The sequence below is a fragment of the Bombus bifarius genome, unplaced genomic scaffold (genome assembly GCF_011952205.1).
Source record: "Bombus bifarius isolate JDL3187 unplaced genomic scaffold, Bbif_JDL3187 scf7180000007996, whole genome shotgun sequence".
Classification (NCBI taxonomy): Eukaryota; Metazoa; Arthropoda; class Insecta; order Hymenoptera; family Apidae; genus Bombus; species Bombus bifarius.
Genome location: NW_022884376.1, coordinates 3,063,757 through 3,080,249, shown reverse-complemented (window position 1 = coordinate 3,080,249; position 16,493 = coordinate 3,063,757). Strand labels below are relative to the sequence as shown.

The 16,493-nt window shown below is 42.6% G+C and overlaps 1 protein-coding gene across 1 annotated transcript in view; it reads left to right on the top strand.

The window, feature by feature from the left end:
* The first annotated feature begins 1,000 nt into the window (after nt 1–1,000).
* Nucleotides 1,001–16,493, top strand: part of LOC117205899 (probable G-protein coupled receptor Mth-like 1) — a 153,925-nt gene continuing 138,432 nt past the window's right edge. The window contains exons 1-3 of the mRNA XM_033444726.1: nt 1,001–2,043; nt 3,963–4,235; nt 6,562–6,797. Of these exons, the coding sequence (XP_033300617.1) occupies nt 1,508–2,043; nt 3,963–4,235; nt 6,562–6,797 (1,045 nt within the window). The 5' untranslated portion in view covers nt 1,001–1,507. The remainder of the gene's footprint in view (nt 2,044–3,962; nt 4,236–6,561; nt 6,798–16,493) is intronic.

The window sequence follows — 16,493 nt, the reverse complement described above, 5'->3', positions numbered from 1 at the left end:
TCATCGTCGACCTGCACGCGATCAGAACTCACCACCGATACATCGCCGCGGTTCAGGATGTTTGCGCGCTGAAAATACATAGGCAGAGATGGTAATTTCGCGATACCACGTCCGCCACGATAGTACCATATTTATTTTGTCAATAATAATGAACGCAAGGGCGGTGCTGTGTATTTTCTCACAGATTCCGTTCGAACATTGTATCTTCCCGGAAGCGGCGCGCGGCCGCCTTCCAGATCTGGACGAGCGATTCTCGCTGGATTCTCGGCTCGTTTAACCTGCCTATTACCGTGCGAAATTTCCCGATTCTCGCGGTTATCCAATACATACGTAATTTTTAATCAAACCACCGAAGCCGGTCTCATCGAGAACATCGGTCGATGCGTTTGTATGTTTCCATCGTACGGAATCTCTCGAACCCATCGTAAAGCAACTCTCGTCTTCGGCACTAAAGCTAATTCCTTTGAAAACGAATCCACGCTGATGCATTTCACGCTACATATCTCAAGTAACATAACTCAAACAAACTTTTGGGGAAAAGCCAAGAGATAGGAAGGTTACGGAAATATTATTTAATTAAACGGACAGTGTTGGCGAAAAGAAGAAAATTCTAGGAAGCGATAATTTAATTAACAACACGGGATTTCGTTATTTTGCCCGATGTGTAATTTAATTCCTTTATACAAACGTAAGAGACGGAAGTATAAAAATGAGAAAAAGACGATCCTAAGCAGGAACCAGAGACGCGGGTGGCTTCCCAAGGAGGAACAGAAGGACTCACGCAAGATACCGTTGCACTTCCGGGAAGGAAGTGTGGTGGGAGCGAGCACGTGGTCGCGCCAACTCACCCCACGGTAGTCGAGGAGGTTCGTCGCGAAGAAAGAAGAAGGTTAGATGGTTGAATAAGGGCGGGAGTGGCGGGAGGCTGCGCGCGCAACCACAGGCCACGCTGCCGCCGGTGGGTCGAGAGTGAGCCGCGTGGTCGGCCCGCTTCAGTAACTCCGATACCTTCGAGCGAGCGAGTCACGTCCGATTTCGAACCCGACTGTCTACAGAGACGCGCCAAAACTTCTCTTACTCCGAGTATTTCGCGCTTATTTTCGTCCACGCTATTAAATTCTGTAGGCGTATCGCTATCGAAAGGATGCAAAAACACGCTTGTCTTTCCCTCCCATCTTACCGAATAAATTGATCGTTTAGTGAACATCGAACATTTGGTGTACGCTGTTTATAAACACGATAGTCGCACGATCCAAACAAACGACTTCGAACTCTCGTGTATTCTACGCCGAATATGCGGTCGAATATTCTTGGCGAAGAGTGAGTGAATTTCGTAAATCCCATCGGATGTTTGATATATTCGCGAAACTTTGACAACGGTGACTTGTGCAATTCTCCAAACATCGAGCTTACGAAACGACTGTCGAACGACTGAAACTTCCGTGTAATGTTCGTCTGATTTTATTCTTCGACTCTACTCGTCTGTTCGTCGTTTTACTTTTTACGAATGATTTTCGCTATGAAGGCGATTTATTACCTTACGATTCTCTGGACCATCGCAATCCCGGTGTTGTGCGAACCCGTGAACGTGCCTATGAAACCGAGATTGAACATTCTCAAGTGTTGTCGACACAACGAGGAACTGGTGAAAGAATCTGACAACGAGACAGACATGAGGACTCGTTGCAGACCGACCAAAAACGAATGGAAACCTATTATCTATTCGCCTTCCAAGGCAAATATGTTGGAGAAACTGCCCATGGAATGGGACATCGTCGAGGGAAGGAGGCCCGTTTGCGATCAGAATTCTGCGTTGATCTACGTACCCTACCGAATCACCAATCCGTTCGTGCTCATGGACGATGGCATCGCGCTCATCAACATTCACACGAACGAAAGATACGAGCCGAGCGAGTATTGCGCCGATTCGAACGCTCTTCTAGTTTGCATGAAGAATAAAACGGAAGGAAACCACGCGGCCGCCACAATGAGACCACGTATTAGAAAATGCTGCGGAGAAAACGCGACTTTCTACGAAGAAGAGTAAGTTTTGGAATTTGGGTGTCTTGAGGCGTTGCGTTAGGTTTTGTTGACGTTCCTTTGATTCGCGCCATAGCTATTGCTTTGATAACAAAGGTAATAAGACACGTCGAGGATAATTGGATTATCCAGTGATATTAGCGTTCTGTTTACGAATAGGTACGCTGCACAACTACGGAGAAAAACGATATTTCCAAGTATCGGTTCATAACATGTTGACATAAACTTTTACGGTTTCAGCTATTAACGTTTCGAACTGTGATATTTTATGATATACTCGCATTGGGTTTTTTATTTGCGTTTATTGCGTTTTGTCTGGAAACAGCAAATATATAATTAAATCCTTTTAACGGAACATAATAGTTTACCGCAATTTCTGAAATATCATAAGTAGTTCCATCTAACATGGAATTTTATATTTCCATATGTCTCATTGGCAGTCTACAACAGGCTTTCTAAACGTCACTTTGATACGTGATATACCATTAGTCTGTAAGAGGTTAAAGGTACAAGGAAACTCGTTTTAGAAACTCTTTTGTAGCTAGTGTCTGTTTCCATAGTTTGTCGGTATAAAATACGTTTGGCTGTTTGATAAACTCGTGATGTTTTTGTCGGAAATTTCTATCAAATAATTAAACGCGCGAACAAATACTGCTGCGAACAGAGTTAATATTTATGTACATATATTTACAGCCACATAAAGCCACTGATAGAGTTCGTATATACATGCACCGAACGGAAAAACAAGAAGGTAAATTAAATTTTATGCGGCTTAATATACAAACGAACCGCATAATTTAGACAAGTTAGAGACGATCGATATTCCTCGCAGACAAATATCCCGGTGATTTGTATTCTAGTGGCAAGCTCGGAGTCGAGAGGAACGCCGGCAAGCTTCGCGAATAACTGTAATCGTTCGGTCGGTTACACGAAATTTATTGGTTTACCCATGCCGGTGTATTTTTATTGAGAGGCGCCAGTTGTCGTTTGACGCGGTCCCTCCGGAAAAAAAAAAAAAGAATAAATGTTCGAAAAGTTGCGCGAGGCTTCCCTCGGAAATGCGGTGTTTGCGATGCAAGCGTGACGCTCGAGTAAACAAAAAATGCCGGGTTTCGTTTTAATCGCGCTTTCAATCGTTCAAGCTTGGGCGTTCCGTGGACTTTGTTAGAATTCTATGTGGCCAGCCGGCGCGTTTCCTAGATAAATTCTTGCGATACGAACGATATATGCATTTTTCTTTCTCTTCTTTATCCACTCGTGCTAGCGGTTGTGGTTTTCTCTGTCGCTTTGCTTCTATTCGTTCACGTCGAACTTACTTAGTGTAAGATGTCTTCGAAAACCCTAAATATTAGTTCTATGAACTGAGGTTCCCTCGAGACTCAGCGTTATCGGTGGTTTATTGGTTCTCGACGTGAATCTCTTAAACTTGATAGTGAAAGTCTTGTACATCTTAAGTATCTAACATCAAGAATTCAAGAAACGCAACGTAGAAATGTTGAGCGTAAAAGAACAATTATTTCCTAAATAAGCATGGCGAATAATTTTTCAATTTATCACACCGTCGAAGGATCAACTGTCCTGGATAAAAGACAGATTTTACGCGAATGAGAAATATGCCGTTTCAAAACAATTTGCAATCCAACGTTACTCGCTTTTTCTTGCTCAATCCTTCACTCGATAAAAACACAGAATATAGGTATATAGTATTTCTGAATCATCGCTCTTTAATATCCAACTTGTATACAATCGCTACCTAATCCTTTCACCTCAATTTCATCTTACTTAAACGTTTCTACAACACCATTAATCTTACATCACCAACGTATCCAGTCTTTCGTTTCTTCCATTATATTTCTAACGTTAATTTATCAACATCGATGCTTTCGAAACAAAGCGGAGTTCATTGAAAATTTCCATTACAGACAAACGTGCGTTCTTTCGGAGGAAGCCGCGAATCCGACGCCTTTGCTGCCAAATGCCTCTGCCACTGCTGAAATCGTGCCTGGCTTTCCATCTTGTCGTCGTTCCGATAATCTTACGATTTTGGGCGACGCTAAGGATGCCCTGTTGTTGCCAGATGGCGGCTTTGAAATCGGCGGCGTCACGTTACCCACTGATCAGTTTTGTGTTGAGAGGATCAAGGAACTGAACCACGTGTCCAAGATCTTCGCGTGTTCCGAGCACGGATCGCAAAGGTGAGTTTGATATATAAATTAATCGTAAAATTAAGGAAGTAAGAAAGTTGTTATCTGGAGGCTTCTCTTATATTTTTTTTTTTTTTAATTATGTTTCCTGATCTAAATCCTTTTGCATAATTGATTTTGATATTGTTAGTGACATTTTGCAAGTTATAAGTTAAATTATGTTTCTTTTTTTTCCCTACTACTATGTGAAAGAGAAATCCTAACTGTTCCGATTTTTGATACATACCTGATAAGAATTGAAAAAACGAATATAACCTTAAATATCCCATATATTTTTATACGTTGTTACGAGCCATATACCGAGCTCTAAAACGGGAAAAAATAGTCCGCTATAAAAAAAAAATTCGCTGCCCTGCAACGTTGGAAACTTCAGACATCCTGCTTACGTAACCATACGCACCGATCTTTTACTATTTTTCCACTCGTTTCTCGGACTGGCATTAGGATTTCCTCTCGTTAGCGTCGTTTCTTCGCGTGCCTCCTCAAACGAGCGCAACGAGCGTTCTACTCGACGGACCGCGTTTCTTCGTTAAACAAAATTAAAGTAATGAACGAAACCGCGACTGTAACGCGACTGTCTCTGAATTTCTTCGGCCAAATAAAAGCGAACGAAAATGCAGGTTTCCAGTGAAATCGGTGAATATTATCAGAAACGTATAGATCTTGCGACTCGCAGCCGTAAAACACGGGCTCGACGCTTTTTCACTCGTTCTTGTAATTTATTTTTAATCGATCGACAATCGGTCGATTCACGCTTTTCAAGAGGGCAAGCTGGATCAAAGCGCGTCCTACTTGGAGGTTCGAAGCACGAATCGACTTTTTGTCCGGTCCGAGTATCGGCTGTCTCGATCTGGATTTATCGTACGGCTTAATTGCATCCTCGATGGTCGAGGTTCGGCGCTGGCCGCTTCTCTCCGCTTCGACAACACGAGAAAAAGTCGGTTCCTTCACTTTCACTTCTCTCACCAAGAATTTCTAGGTCACGTTCGTGCGATCGCGATGCGCCGCATCATCCGTGAACACATTTCCGTACGAGGTGTATCGTGCTACTTGAAACGATGGCTCGTATCGATGACAAGATGAATTTCAGATTCCATATTTCGTTGCTATATGAAACACGAACTTGACGTATTCGTGTAATTTTTTACGATAGAAAAATATACGTATATGTAACGTGAAACATCTTACACGTCGTAGCTTGAATTCATCATGATCGATGGTCGAAAAGGACTTTTTTTTTTTATCAAGTTTCACGTTATCAATTCTTTTTATAATAGTTACATCGTCGAAATTGTATCGTTGAACTTTCTATTCGAAAACGACTGTAATAGAACGCTCGACACAAGAGTCTCGGAAATTGCACTCGGAAAACGTGTGGACGCGTACGCTTGTCGCGTGCAATTTGCAAAACAACGCTCGAAACTCAATTAACGGGACCGTTTACATGTGGTCGCGCGGAGGGCAGCTCTTTCACAAGCAAAACCCGGCCTCTGCGTAACGTTTTATTTCGAATAGAAGGTGGTCGATGTTTATTTACACAATGATCGTGATTATTCGTAGAAAAACCCCTGTCTTAGGTGGACCGACGAAAGAAAGCGAATACCTACGCGTAGAAAGCGCTACGCATCGTACATATGCCACGCATAATGAGCGTGAACGTTCGTGGTGCATGACTACACGCGCTGATTAGTTAGAAAACAGCCATATGCTTTTTTTCCTGTCCGCTGTCGGAGACACGGTTCTCCAACAGAGAAGCGATGAACGACGTGACTAAGCCCGAGATACCCTCACGAAACTCGGAGAAACGATTTCACCGGCGAGACTTTCACTGGCGAGGCTGGAGAGAATGGAGCGTCGATTTGCGTCGAAATTCGAGTATCGAGACACGAATGCGCGTTTCGTGGAACGAACAGGATGTTCCTGGAATCGAAACTGTCGACAGAGTGTCACAGAAGCGATCGGTGCTTGTAATGGCAAACAGTGTCTGTTGCAACGTAACGCAATAAAATCACTCGATCCTGTATATCGCGTGAAAAAGACGCAATAGCCCCTGCAATAGACCGAAGCTTTGAATCAACGACTAATTACGCGAATTTTTAACAATAAGATAATTCACTGTTGACCGAAAATTTAACTTCTAACAGTCTCGAAATGTTTCGAGGAAAGATCCGCGCAGAATTGCAGTCACGTAGATCAGACTCGCGTTGTTCGAGGATCAACGAGATTCTAATTTCGCGATATCGGAAGAAATTGAAACAGATTCATAAAGAGGCACGCAGAGAATAAAAAACGAATGCTTTTCTTGGTAAACTTTCAGGCCCATAATGCAGGCAGCCGACATCAGATTCACCTTGTACCCTGTGGGCTTCATCATTAGCGCGGTATTCCTGGCAGCCACGTTGGCCGCCGGTTGGTTGCTGCCAGCCTCTCATCACGTTCTGCACTGGCGTTGCCAGACTTATCATGTCACCTGCCTGATGCTCGGTGATCTCCTCATGGCCATCATTCAGCTCGCCAGTGACTCCCTGCACGGCGTATTCTGCAAGGTGGTCGGTGAGTCATTGCGCTTTATGTTTATCCCGTCCTTTTACATATATCGCATTGCAATCTTGCACGATTAGAACATCGCAATTAATCGATCGTTTCCTGGATAATTTAGATCAAGCGTTACGTGTTGTATGGAACCAAAAATATCCTGATACGTACTTACGAAGAGGAGTGTATTTCTTAAACGAAAGGTTACAGTTAGAACGACGAAAATTAGGGAAAATTACAGTATACTTTATTACGAGAAGATACACTATGTTTTCTATTCGGTTTGACACTATATAAAAGCATCGTGCAAATCTTTGGATACTCTATTCTTGAGATCCCTCTAGAATCAAAGACCCCGGAGCCACCGTTGTTAATCATTCGAGGTTCGATCATGCGGAACATGCGATTTCTCGCGAAATTAATCAACGACCAGCTTGTCGAACCGACGTTACCAGTAGAACGCGTTCCGCGGCTCGTTTTGATCTCTCCCTGCGTAGCGAATTTTTGCTCGTTTCACAGGGAACAATCGGCGGTGCTCACTCGTAACGCGCGCCAGCTATGCGAGCAAATATACACCGATGGAATTCGAATCGGCCAGGGCGAAGCTTTATTTGCTGTGCGCCATCCCACCAACTCCAGGCTAATTATTCGGATAATCGTGCTAATCCCTCGGCAAAGCTTCGCTTCTCCGTTTCGCTCGTTTCGATCGCGAGAATCGATTACAGCGTACACCTGCGAGCTATCCAACGGATGGTCTCGTCTGTGTCCACGAGTAACAGCGACTCTCATTTGCATCTCCGCTCGTTTCCGGCATTATCGCTTTGTAGTCGGCCTTTTTCGCATCTCTCTCTCTTTCTCTCTCCTTCCCCTCTACGTCCCTCGTCGCGGCCAGATTTAACCCGACCCATTCCGCGGGGTAATTATGTTGCGACCAGGGAAACCGGTGAATTTGCATCGAGCGTATTTCTTTCCGCGCGCAACGCGCGATCCCTTTGCGCGCCGGATCCACCAAGTCTCGCGGCTATTTCCGTTCCCCAGCCACCGGTAAATTTTCACCATAGGATCGCTCGTCCGTTTGACAGAGTACGGCGATTGCGCCCTTTGCGTCCTTTCACCTGATACCGCTCCGCTTCGCGTTCATCGATCGATCAATGGTCTTTGGACTTTTTTGCGCTTTCTACCGTGATATATTCTTTGGTAAATATATTCTTAAACAACGGATAAGAAAGCGAAGGATCTCTCTTGTTCGTGTAGACTCGTGTGCGTCCAAGTAACACGGAAAGAGGAGAAAGTAGGACATCGGCTGACCTACAATCGGACTCTCCACGGGTTGCTCTTCTTGCTCTTTTTCTTCCTTTTTCTTTTCGTCCCTTCTTCCACCAAAGTTTTCCTTCCCTAAGGTCTTATCGCCCTGTTCTCGAACCTTTTACGGACGAAGTTTATTGTATTGACACAGTTTGGTGATGAATTTGTTTGGTTGGCTAGAAGCAACTGGGCGCAACGTGTTGTAGGTTTGTTGGGGGAGACTAATGGTCCGAATGACGACAGCGATTGTTTAGGAGATTACGCTTCCTAATAATGACATCACGGGTAATTTTTGTTTTCCGGGTTTTTACGCTTCTGATTTCGTTATGGCACGTTTTAAGCGAGATCGTGGAATTAGTTGGAAGTTCACTTTTGTTCGAAATACTTGGTCTGCCTTGTGCGAGGAGATTGCATAAGCGTGTCACGTTATACTTCCTCAGACATCTTACGCGTGGAGAGATAAAATGAGCAAACAGACGCATTTTCAAGGAGAGTCGAACTCGATGGAAGCCAATCTACTGTTCTATTTCTTACAATTACAACCGCTAACACGACGAGCCTCTCAGAATTCAAACTCGTTTACTCCGCTGTACGTTAATTTTTCAATTTCTCGTTACTCGATCGCGCATTTTAAACTTTGTTTCATGGATAACGTATCTGTATTTGAATATGTGAGTCTCTCGGAGCTCTACTTTACGGTAATTCCTTCCTTTCATTGCATAGGTACACGATCCACATCTAGTTTCGAGGAAACGATTTATTTACTTCCGTAGGTTCGTTCGTCGTAAGATACGACACAAATAACAGTAAATTCTAAGGTAAGTTCGAAAAGCAACGATCGTATTTTTGTATTTTTCAACTTGCGGAATCGATGGAACGTGGCTTCGCGACTTCTTAACGGTTCGTGTGTACGCATATCGTCTAAAAGAAGAAGGAAGACGTCAGCTGTTATGACGCAACAAACAAATATAAAAGTACGCGGTCGATTAATTTTACTGAAATTTACAACCGTCACGATTACATATCGCTAAATTCGTGTTCCGTCATCTGGCTAAATTATTACTGTTCGACTTTCTGAAACGTAACTGGCATAGTTCCATAAATGCACAGGAATAATCGTAAATCGCGAAGTGAACGTTATAAAAATATTTTGCAATATCCTCGTCCCTTTTTACTTCTTAATTTATGGATCGGTATGTAGTTTCTATGAGCTTATATCTAAGAGATACCAAGAACTACGAACAAAAAAAGACTAGACACGGTATTGGAATCGAACAGTTGCACAAGCAATCGAAAATTCAGCTGACTCGTCGGCGATCGAGCCGGGAAAACGAATTGGATTCGACTCTGTACTCATTTCATCGTGGCGGAAGTATTAAAATTCATGAGCGTTTTTAATTCGATTAGTTCGGTCGTCTTTCAGGAACCGACTACGACGGCGGCAACAGTAGCCGGTTAAAAATTCAACTCGATTATGTTCGCTCGGTGAAATCTAGTTTCCCCGAACTGTTAACTTCTTCTCCCTGAGGCCTCTCGCAGTGCTTCGCGGCCAGAATAATTTGTAGCCGGGGAAATCTCATCGGTTCTTAAACCGTGGATCGTGCTCGGACTTCTGTTTCCAAATCGATCGGTGATTCCGTTTAGAATCAGCTACATACACGCTATGTCCAGTTCGTCGAAAGCTATTAGCGAAACCGACGTATTTGAGAAAGCACCAGGACCACCGGTTCTACTGTTGACTCGATCGAAAGTTGGAATTTATTTTTCCATTGCCTCAAGTTCGCGGAAGCCCTCCGTTTCCTGTTACCTGTTTTCTCGCTGAAAATTCTACGCACTACTCCGCTGCTCGTTTTATACTGGCCGATACAATATTTGCGTAACGGAAACCTTGAAGGATGATCGGATCGATAAAAAATAAATTTTTACTCGTCACTGGAGATCGTTGTGTGTTTATCCTGGTACGTGCGGTTTCTTCAGGTAGCCACCACGTTCGAGTACCACGATATCTTCGATTACGCGCCGCGCAAGCGGCGTACAATTTTACGCTAGCGTGACGCCACTTCGATCAACCAAAGAATTTCCCCGCGACGTTTAACACGTTCCGTGCCAGACCGATGTTTGGTTACTCTTTCGTTCAATCACGTTGCTACGATTAATAGTTTTGCCTATGCCTTACAATTGTTTTTTGTACTTCAAATAACACGATTATAAAGAAAAGGCTGTATCGTTTAAGATGTGTTAAACGTCAAGGCAATAAATTTAATTTTTATGGAATTGTTTCAACAAACACACGGCTGAACATTTACTCTGCCAAAATTCCAAATGATTCGAATGGAAAGTTGAGCGTGCGGCGTATACACACGGAACGCGTTAACGGTATCGCGATTGTCTCCCATCTTTTCTCGTTGTTCTCGAGCCGTAGGAAAATGTCAATGCGGAGACGTTATTGTTTCGTAGAACTAGATTGTTACGTATCGATGGCCTTGCAACGTCACGGCATCGAAAAACGGGTTAAACGCTCATTGCCGCAATTACGGGACTTTTTCAGCGTTTTAGACGACAGTCGGCCGGTGCCGGTATGCGGTCAAAGCGATTACACGGACGGGTTATGCCGTTTTTTTTTCGTTGAGGTTGCATTGCGATTTACGAACGCGTGGCGTAACGCGCGTATGCTCTGACGCGCGTGTGTTGCGTGCAAGGTTTACGCTGGTCGGTTCTTCGATCCTGTTAGATGGAAATAGGAGGCATCGCGTGGAACAGGTTGATCGCCATAGGTGTCCGTGATGTTACAGTAGCTTCCAGGACTTTATTCCTGATTTATAACGCTGTTGGGATTTGGAATGTTTCAAAGTCGTTACAATTTTAACTTAAAAAATATCTTTCTATTTTTTTTCCTTTCTTTCTTTTTTTTGTATCGCAGTTGATAAATGAAAATGATTTTCTGTGCTGTTTATACAACCTCGTTCAGATTAATCAAGTTGTATGTTTGCATCCAAGTAAATTGAAATTCAAGTACTTCTCAAGCAAGTAGTATCGTAGCTTCGCTAACGCGAAACTGCTATTTTCACTTAAAGTACACTTATTCTTCCAAGTTTCAAGCGAAGCTCAGATTCTCTCGACGGTTCTTTGACTTTAAAAGAACAGGAGTTCCTTCCCAAGTAACTTGAAGTTATTTCCAGTTTCATATCTGGTAATATCGGTTTACCAAATGGTAACCAAGTCGACTGTCTCTATTTTCTTCATACTTGATGTACGTAATATTTTTATTATATTTACGCTTTATAGTTAATGTCTCACATACTTAATCGCTGCCTTCAACGTTATTTTCCATTGTGTTATTATTATTATTTATTAGTATTATTATTATTATTATTATTTATTAGTATTATTTTCCACTTATAACTCCTACGTATCTTTCAGCACATTCAGGTCGATCAGTGAATTTTATCCGCAACTGAACCAAAGGCGTTTATACTCAACTTTACGTACAAATTTCCTCCTCGTAAAAGGAGTTAATTCGGTTGATACACCCGGTATATAAGGGAATGCCTTCATCTCGTAACGCTTTAATTGCGCTCGTTCGCAAGTATCCACGTTCCCGTGGCTCGACTCTCTCCGCAATGGCTCGTAGCTCGATTCACTTTTAATTACTTTCGACCTTGCAAATATCTGTCGTGTCTGGAGCCGGATGACTTCATGGAAACTCTCTTCTTCCGGCGCGTACCATCGAGGCGTGACTTGACCTTCGCCAACGATCCTACGTTGCGTTGTATTGTAGTTCTTTTCTATTCACTTACGTATCTAACTTCGATATCCGTGGAATAATTGCGCGTTGCGTGTCGTCCTTTCTCGTTCCACGATGCCCAAGAAAACTACGCGATCCTGCGTCTTCGTTGCTTTTCTTTCCAGAAAGAGTCATCGTGAAGGTAAGAAACGTTACTCGACTTGTTGATCTTTCTCGTGTTACCTTATTTCCTAAGAAAACACCGCGACCCGACATCGTTTCGCCGTGACTTTGGCCGAGAGGCAGCGTACACCCTTTTATGGGGAACCCTCGTCGATAGCGTATTCCGAGCGACAAACTGGAGGAGATTGAGAACGCTACGCCGGTTTCCATTCCTGCCTTTCGATCAGTTCCATATTTTGCTGTGATGTGTGTGCAAGCTTCGAACCAATAGCGTATTGTGAATAGCAGGACGATCGGAGTGCCGAAACGGGCAGTTTGTAATTTTTCATTGAAATCTTGTGAATTCGATACGTAGATGCAGCGGAGTATTTTTCGAAATTTGAATGATTTTAAAGTACAGCTCTGGCTAGAAGCTTGGAGTCGCGTTATCTATTCTGTGGAATTTTAGAATAAATTAGATTGGAATTTTATTTCCTTAGGAAACAAATAGAACATCCGTTGAATGTATATTGGCTTGGCTACTAAGCGATTGCGAATTTCGTCATTGGATGGTAATTGCAAAATGAATGAGATGTAAGACCAGTGCCAAAAAGTTCAAGATAGAAACTACACGAAACGAATACGTGTTGCAAATATTTTTCCATGTACACAACCGGCTAAGAATTTGGAATCATTTTCTCAAACGTATCTACATCGAACGAAGACTATCGATCTATTGGGTTGGCAACTAAGTGATCGCGGATTTTGTCATTAGGTGGTAATGCCGGTAATTCCTGTTAAGTTTGCCACCCAATATATAGAGAAAGGACAATTTGTTCGAATTTCTTGGGAGAATTAATAAAATACCGTTGAAGAAATTAAAGGTGAATTATTGGATTGACAACTAAGTGATTATGGATTTTGTCACTAGGTGGTAATGTCGGTAATTCCTGTTAAATTTGCCACCCAATATATAGAGAAAGGACAATTTGTTCGAATTTCTTGGGAGAATTAATAAAATACCGTTGAAGAAATTAAAGGTGAATTATTGGGTTGACAACTAAGTGATCGCGGATTTTGTCACTAGGTAGGAATGGTAATCATTACCATTCAATACCATGCAATCGCTTCACCCATCTGTACTTGTAGACGTGAATTTCTTAAGAACGATGCGTTCCAACGAATATGAAATGGGTTTCAGTCGTTATTTCCTCGTTCTATTTGTCTTTGTTAGAAGATTCAACTTTATTTTCTAGTAATTTCGATCGTGGTCATTTTCAAAGTCTCCTCCTTCGTCGAATGGACCTACTTTCGTTTCATATACGTTGCAGGGATTCGTCGAAAGTTTGGTTCAGCTCAGTTCTCCGATGCAAGTTCTCATTTACGAAAGGGTTCCCTGTTCCGTGATTCTCTGGACCGTCGAGTAAGCCTAAAAAAAACGTACAGCAGCCTGGTGGGTGTCTTTCCTCTTTTTTCTTTTTTTTTTTTTAACCAACACGTCCGCCGAGAAGACGACCTATAATCTCTTTTCGTGCAAAGGGAGAAAGTCACCCTTGTCGTGACGCCAGCGATATCCCGGAATTAATGACGGTAAAAAGCACGCTTCCCCGACGAAAAGTCACGGATTTTTGTCCGTACGTCGCCACCCATATTTGTTCTCCAGTTCGTTCCGAGACCGTTCGATATTTCATTTCGCTATTTATACGTTCCAGATGATGACTTCTTGCAAACTCTTTTTACGTCTTGGTTTTTCCCAGAATTCTCGCGTTTAGAAGGAACGCCAGTGGTAGAATCGTCTTAATGTTATTCGAAGAAATCAAGTTACCTTTTACGTAATCGAGCCAAGTAGAAAGAAGCAAATAGAAATCTTTCACTGTCACGAAAAGATATCGATGCAAAGTCGTAATATTCCCTTGCTCCCTGCGTAATAATTTCGATAATTCGATACGTGGTTCTGTGGCCGTATTGTACCTTCTGCCATCAACAACGAATCGTTTCATAACTATAACTGCTTTACCGAAATCATAGCAGCCTAAACGGCACGCAAAAACGACATTGTTTCCAAGAATTAATTTCGACCGTCCGGATCTTTTTACAGCTACAATTTTAATTCCAAGAGAACCGTCGAACCTCCCTATTTCATCTATTTCTTTTAGCCCGTGATTATGGTTAATTGAAAGATTAGATACACCGGCAGTGTAGCGACACTCGAAGAAATCCGTTATCGTAGGTCGCTTTCTTTCGATGTCAAGTTCGTTTCTCCTCGGGTTGATTAATGACACGGTTAATTAGCCTAAAATAGCGTGGCACGAGCGAACGCAACGGATTCCGTGTTCTCTGACGACAACGCTCTTTTTCATTCAAACGCGTTGGCTCGCTATGCTCAGTCTGTACAGCGTACAACACGGTTGGCGTTCGCTTATCGTTGCTTGTTCCCTCTTTGTGGGGTAGCAGAGGGAAACCCTTTCCGTGTTCGCTTGCCTCGAACACTGGTTACGTTTCAAAGTCGCCAGGGAGAGATAATCGAAGTAATTGTTTCGCTGGAGATTTATAGGGTAAGATGCGTGAAGATTGGTGTCAAGAGCAAGGGGTAGATAATTGTTGGTATAACGACAAAGCCAAATTACCCTGTGGGGAGGCCAGAATTTACTGTTAATCAGAATCGATAGGCCGCGAAGTTTTAGCTATTTATAGAAAATTGAAATACGCAAAAATATACAAAATGTCCAAAGGTAGAATACTTATTATAATATTTAGAGAGTGGAACAAGTTTCTCGACGTGTTCCATTTCTTTCCAGCCCCGGTTATAAAGATATAAATTCCTATAAAAAGACACGCTCAGCGATGCGAAACTTCTTGAACGTGACGAACAATTTTCTCAAATATAATCAGAGTTTCGATTAATACATCTCCATCGTCATTTTTCAGATAGACTGTGTATCTCAAACGTACAGTTGCATAAGAAATTGCATAGTAATTCTTGAAACTTCCAACCCCATCCCCCTTTCACATAAAGCGTAGGATTATGATTTTTAAATTGCCCTGCATTCGAGCTCCGCGTGAGTCGTAGGCAGAGGAATGGGCTATCCGTCTTCTAGGCCGGAAATTACACAGTCCTTAAGAAGTTGCGAAACTCGGTTGTTCCGATTGCTTAAGAAACTTTTCTCCCTGTGAATATTGCTTTCCCCGAGAGAACGCGAACTTTCGATTCGCTGGTTTTAATACACTTTTTACGAGTCCACGGAAAATTGTCACGCTTTCGCGATTTTATTATCTGCGTATACACGGTGTACGCTCCGTTTGTTCGACAACGCGAAATCAGAAGCACGAGCAGAGTTTACAGGAGACTGAAACACAGAGGAAACAAGATCTGGACGACGCGAGATCACACGTTATAAAACGAATAATTCGTAATATTTATTCGTTCGTCATACGGTCAGTGAACGCTGGTAATTTGAAGCAATTTTAAGAAAATCCTGAAGTTTGGAACTTCGGTGATAAAGTTAGGGTAATTTGGTGCGTATATCGGAGAACAAGTTAGAACGTAGAGAGAAGAAAGAATTGCTCAGTTTCGTGAAAGAGAAATAAACGAGACTATTTCTTTATGCCAGCAGCTATCATATTTTGGCTCGAGCATGGCACTCGGTATAGAATGTAACGTTACAGTCCTTGGTTCTGCCAAGCCATATGCATCGGTACGACCAAGATATCGTTTTAAACGGAGGAAAGAAATATTCGTTGTTTAATAGAACAGTACACGAGATATAAAGTTTCAGTAGATTATTACGACTAATACGGAATAAGTCGATGTACACGTCACTCGATCTGTCCAACGAATAAATGTCTTTTTATAACAAACGATAAATTGTAATTCCTATTCGAAAAGCTCATGTGTAGACACTGACATAATGTGTTTTATATTGGTCAATTAACGAATATTTGTTCCTATGGAATAACGCGTAAAATACGCTTGTCTGGCCACGAATGATCGTTTCTATTGACGTAAGCTAAAATTCTATTAAAATTCTTCCTCCAATTTAATTCAATTACAAAAAGAAGTTTCGATACTGTTCTAATCCTGTCAACGTCCAATCGTTGTTCTCTTCGTCGTTCTTTAGCGCCCCATAAAAAACTAGATCGTAAATTCTTGTCTTGCCAGTTTATTACGTACTTCTGCCACCTCTCTATGAGTTCCACTTATCCAATTAGCCATTCGCCGTACAGTCAGATCCTCGACCAGGGTTTACAACGACACCTGGAAAAATAGCTCGTAAAAGGTGTATGCAACGACGAAAAGCTGACGAGAAGGATTTTCTCGAAAGTCCTCGACGGTTCCGCGCGCGGCGCGGCATTTTATCCGGCGGCAAATCGCGGCGTGCCATTTTTATGTTTGCAAGCCCCGGCGGCGCGGAGGGTGGAAAAGGGTGATTAAAGAGCGCCGTGGCGCTCTCGCAAGAAACAAGCCCGCGAGCAAAAAAGTAGCGAATCGTATGTCATACGTGGGCGGGGTGCGAGAATCGCGC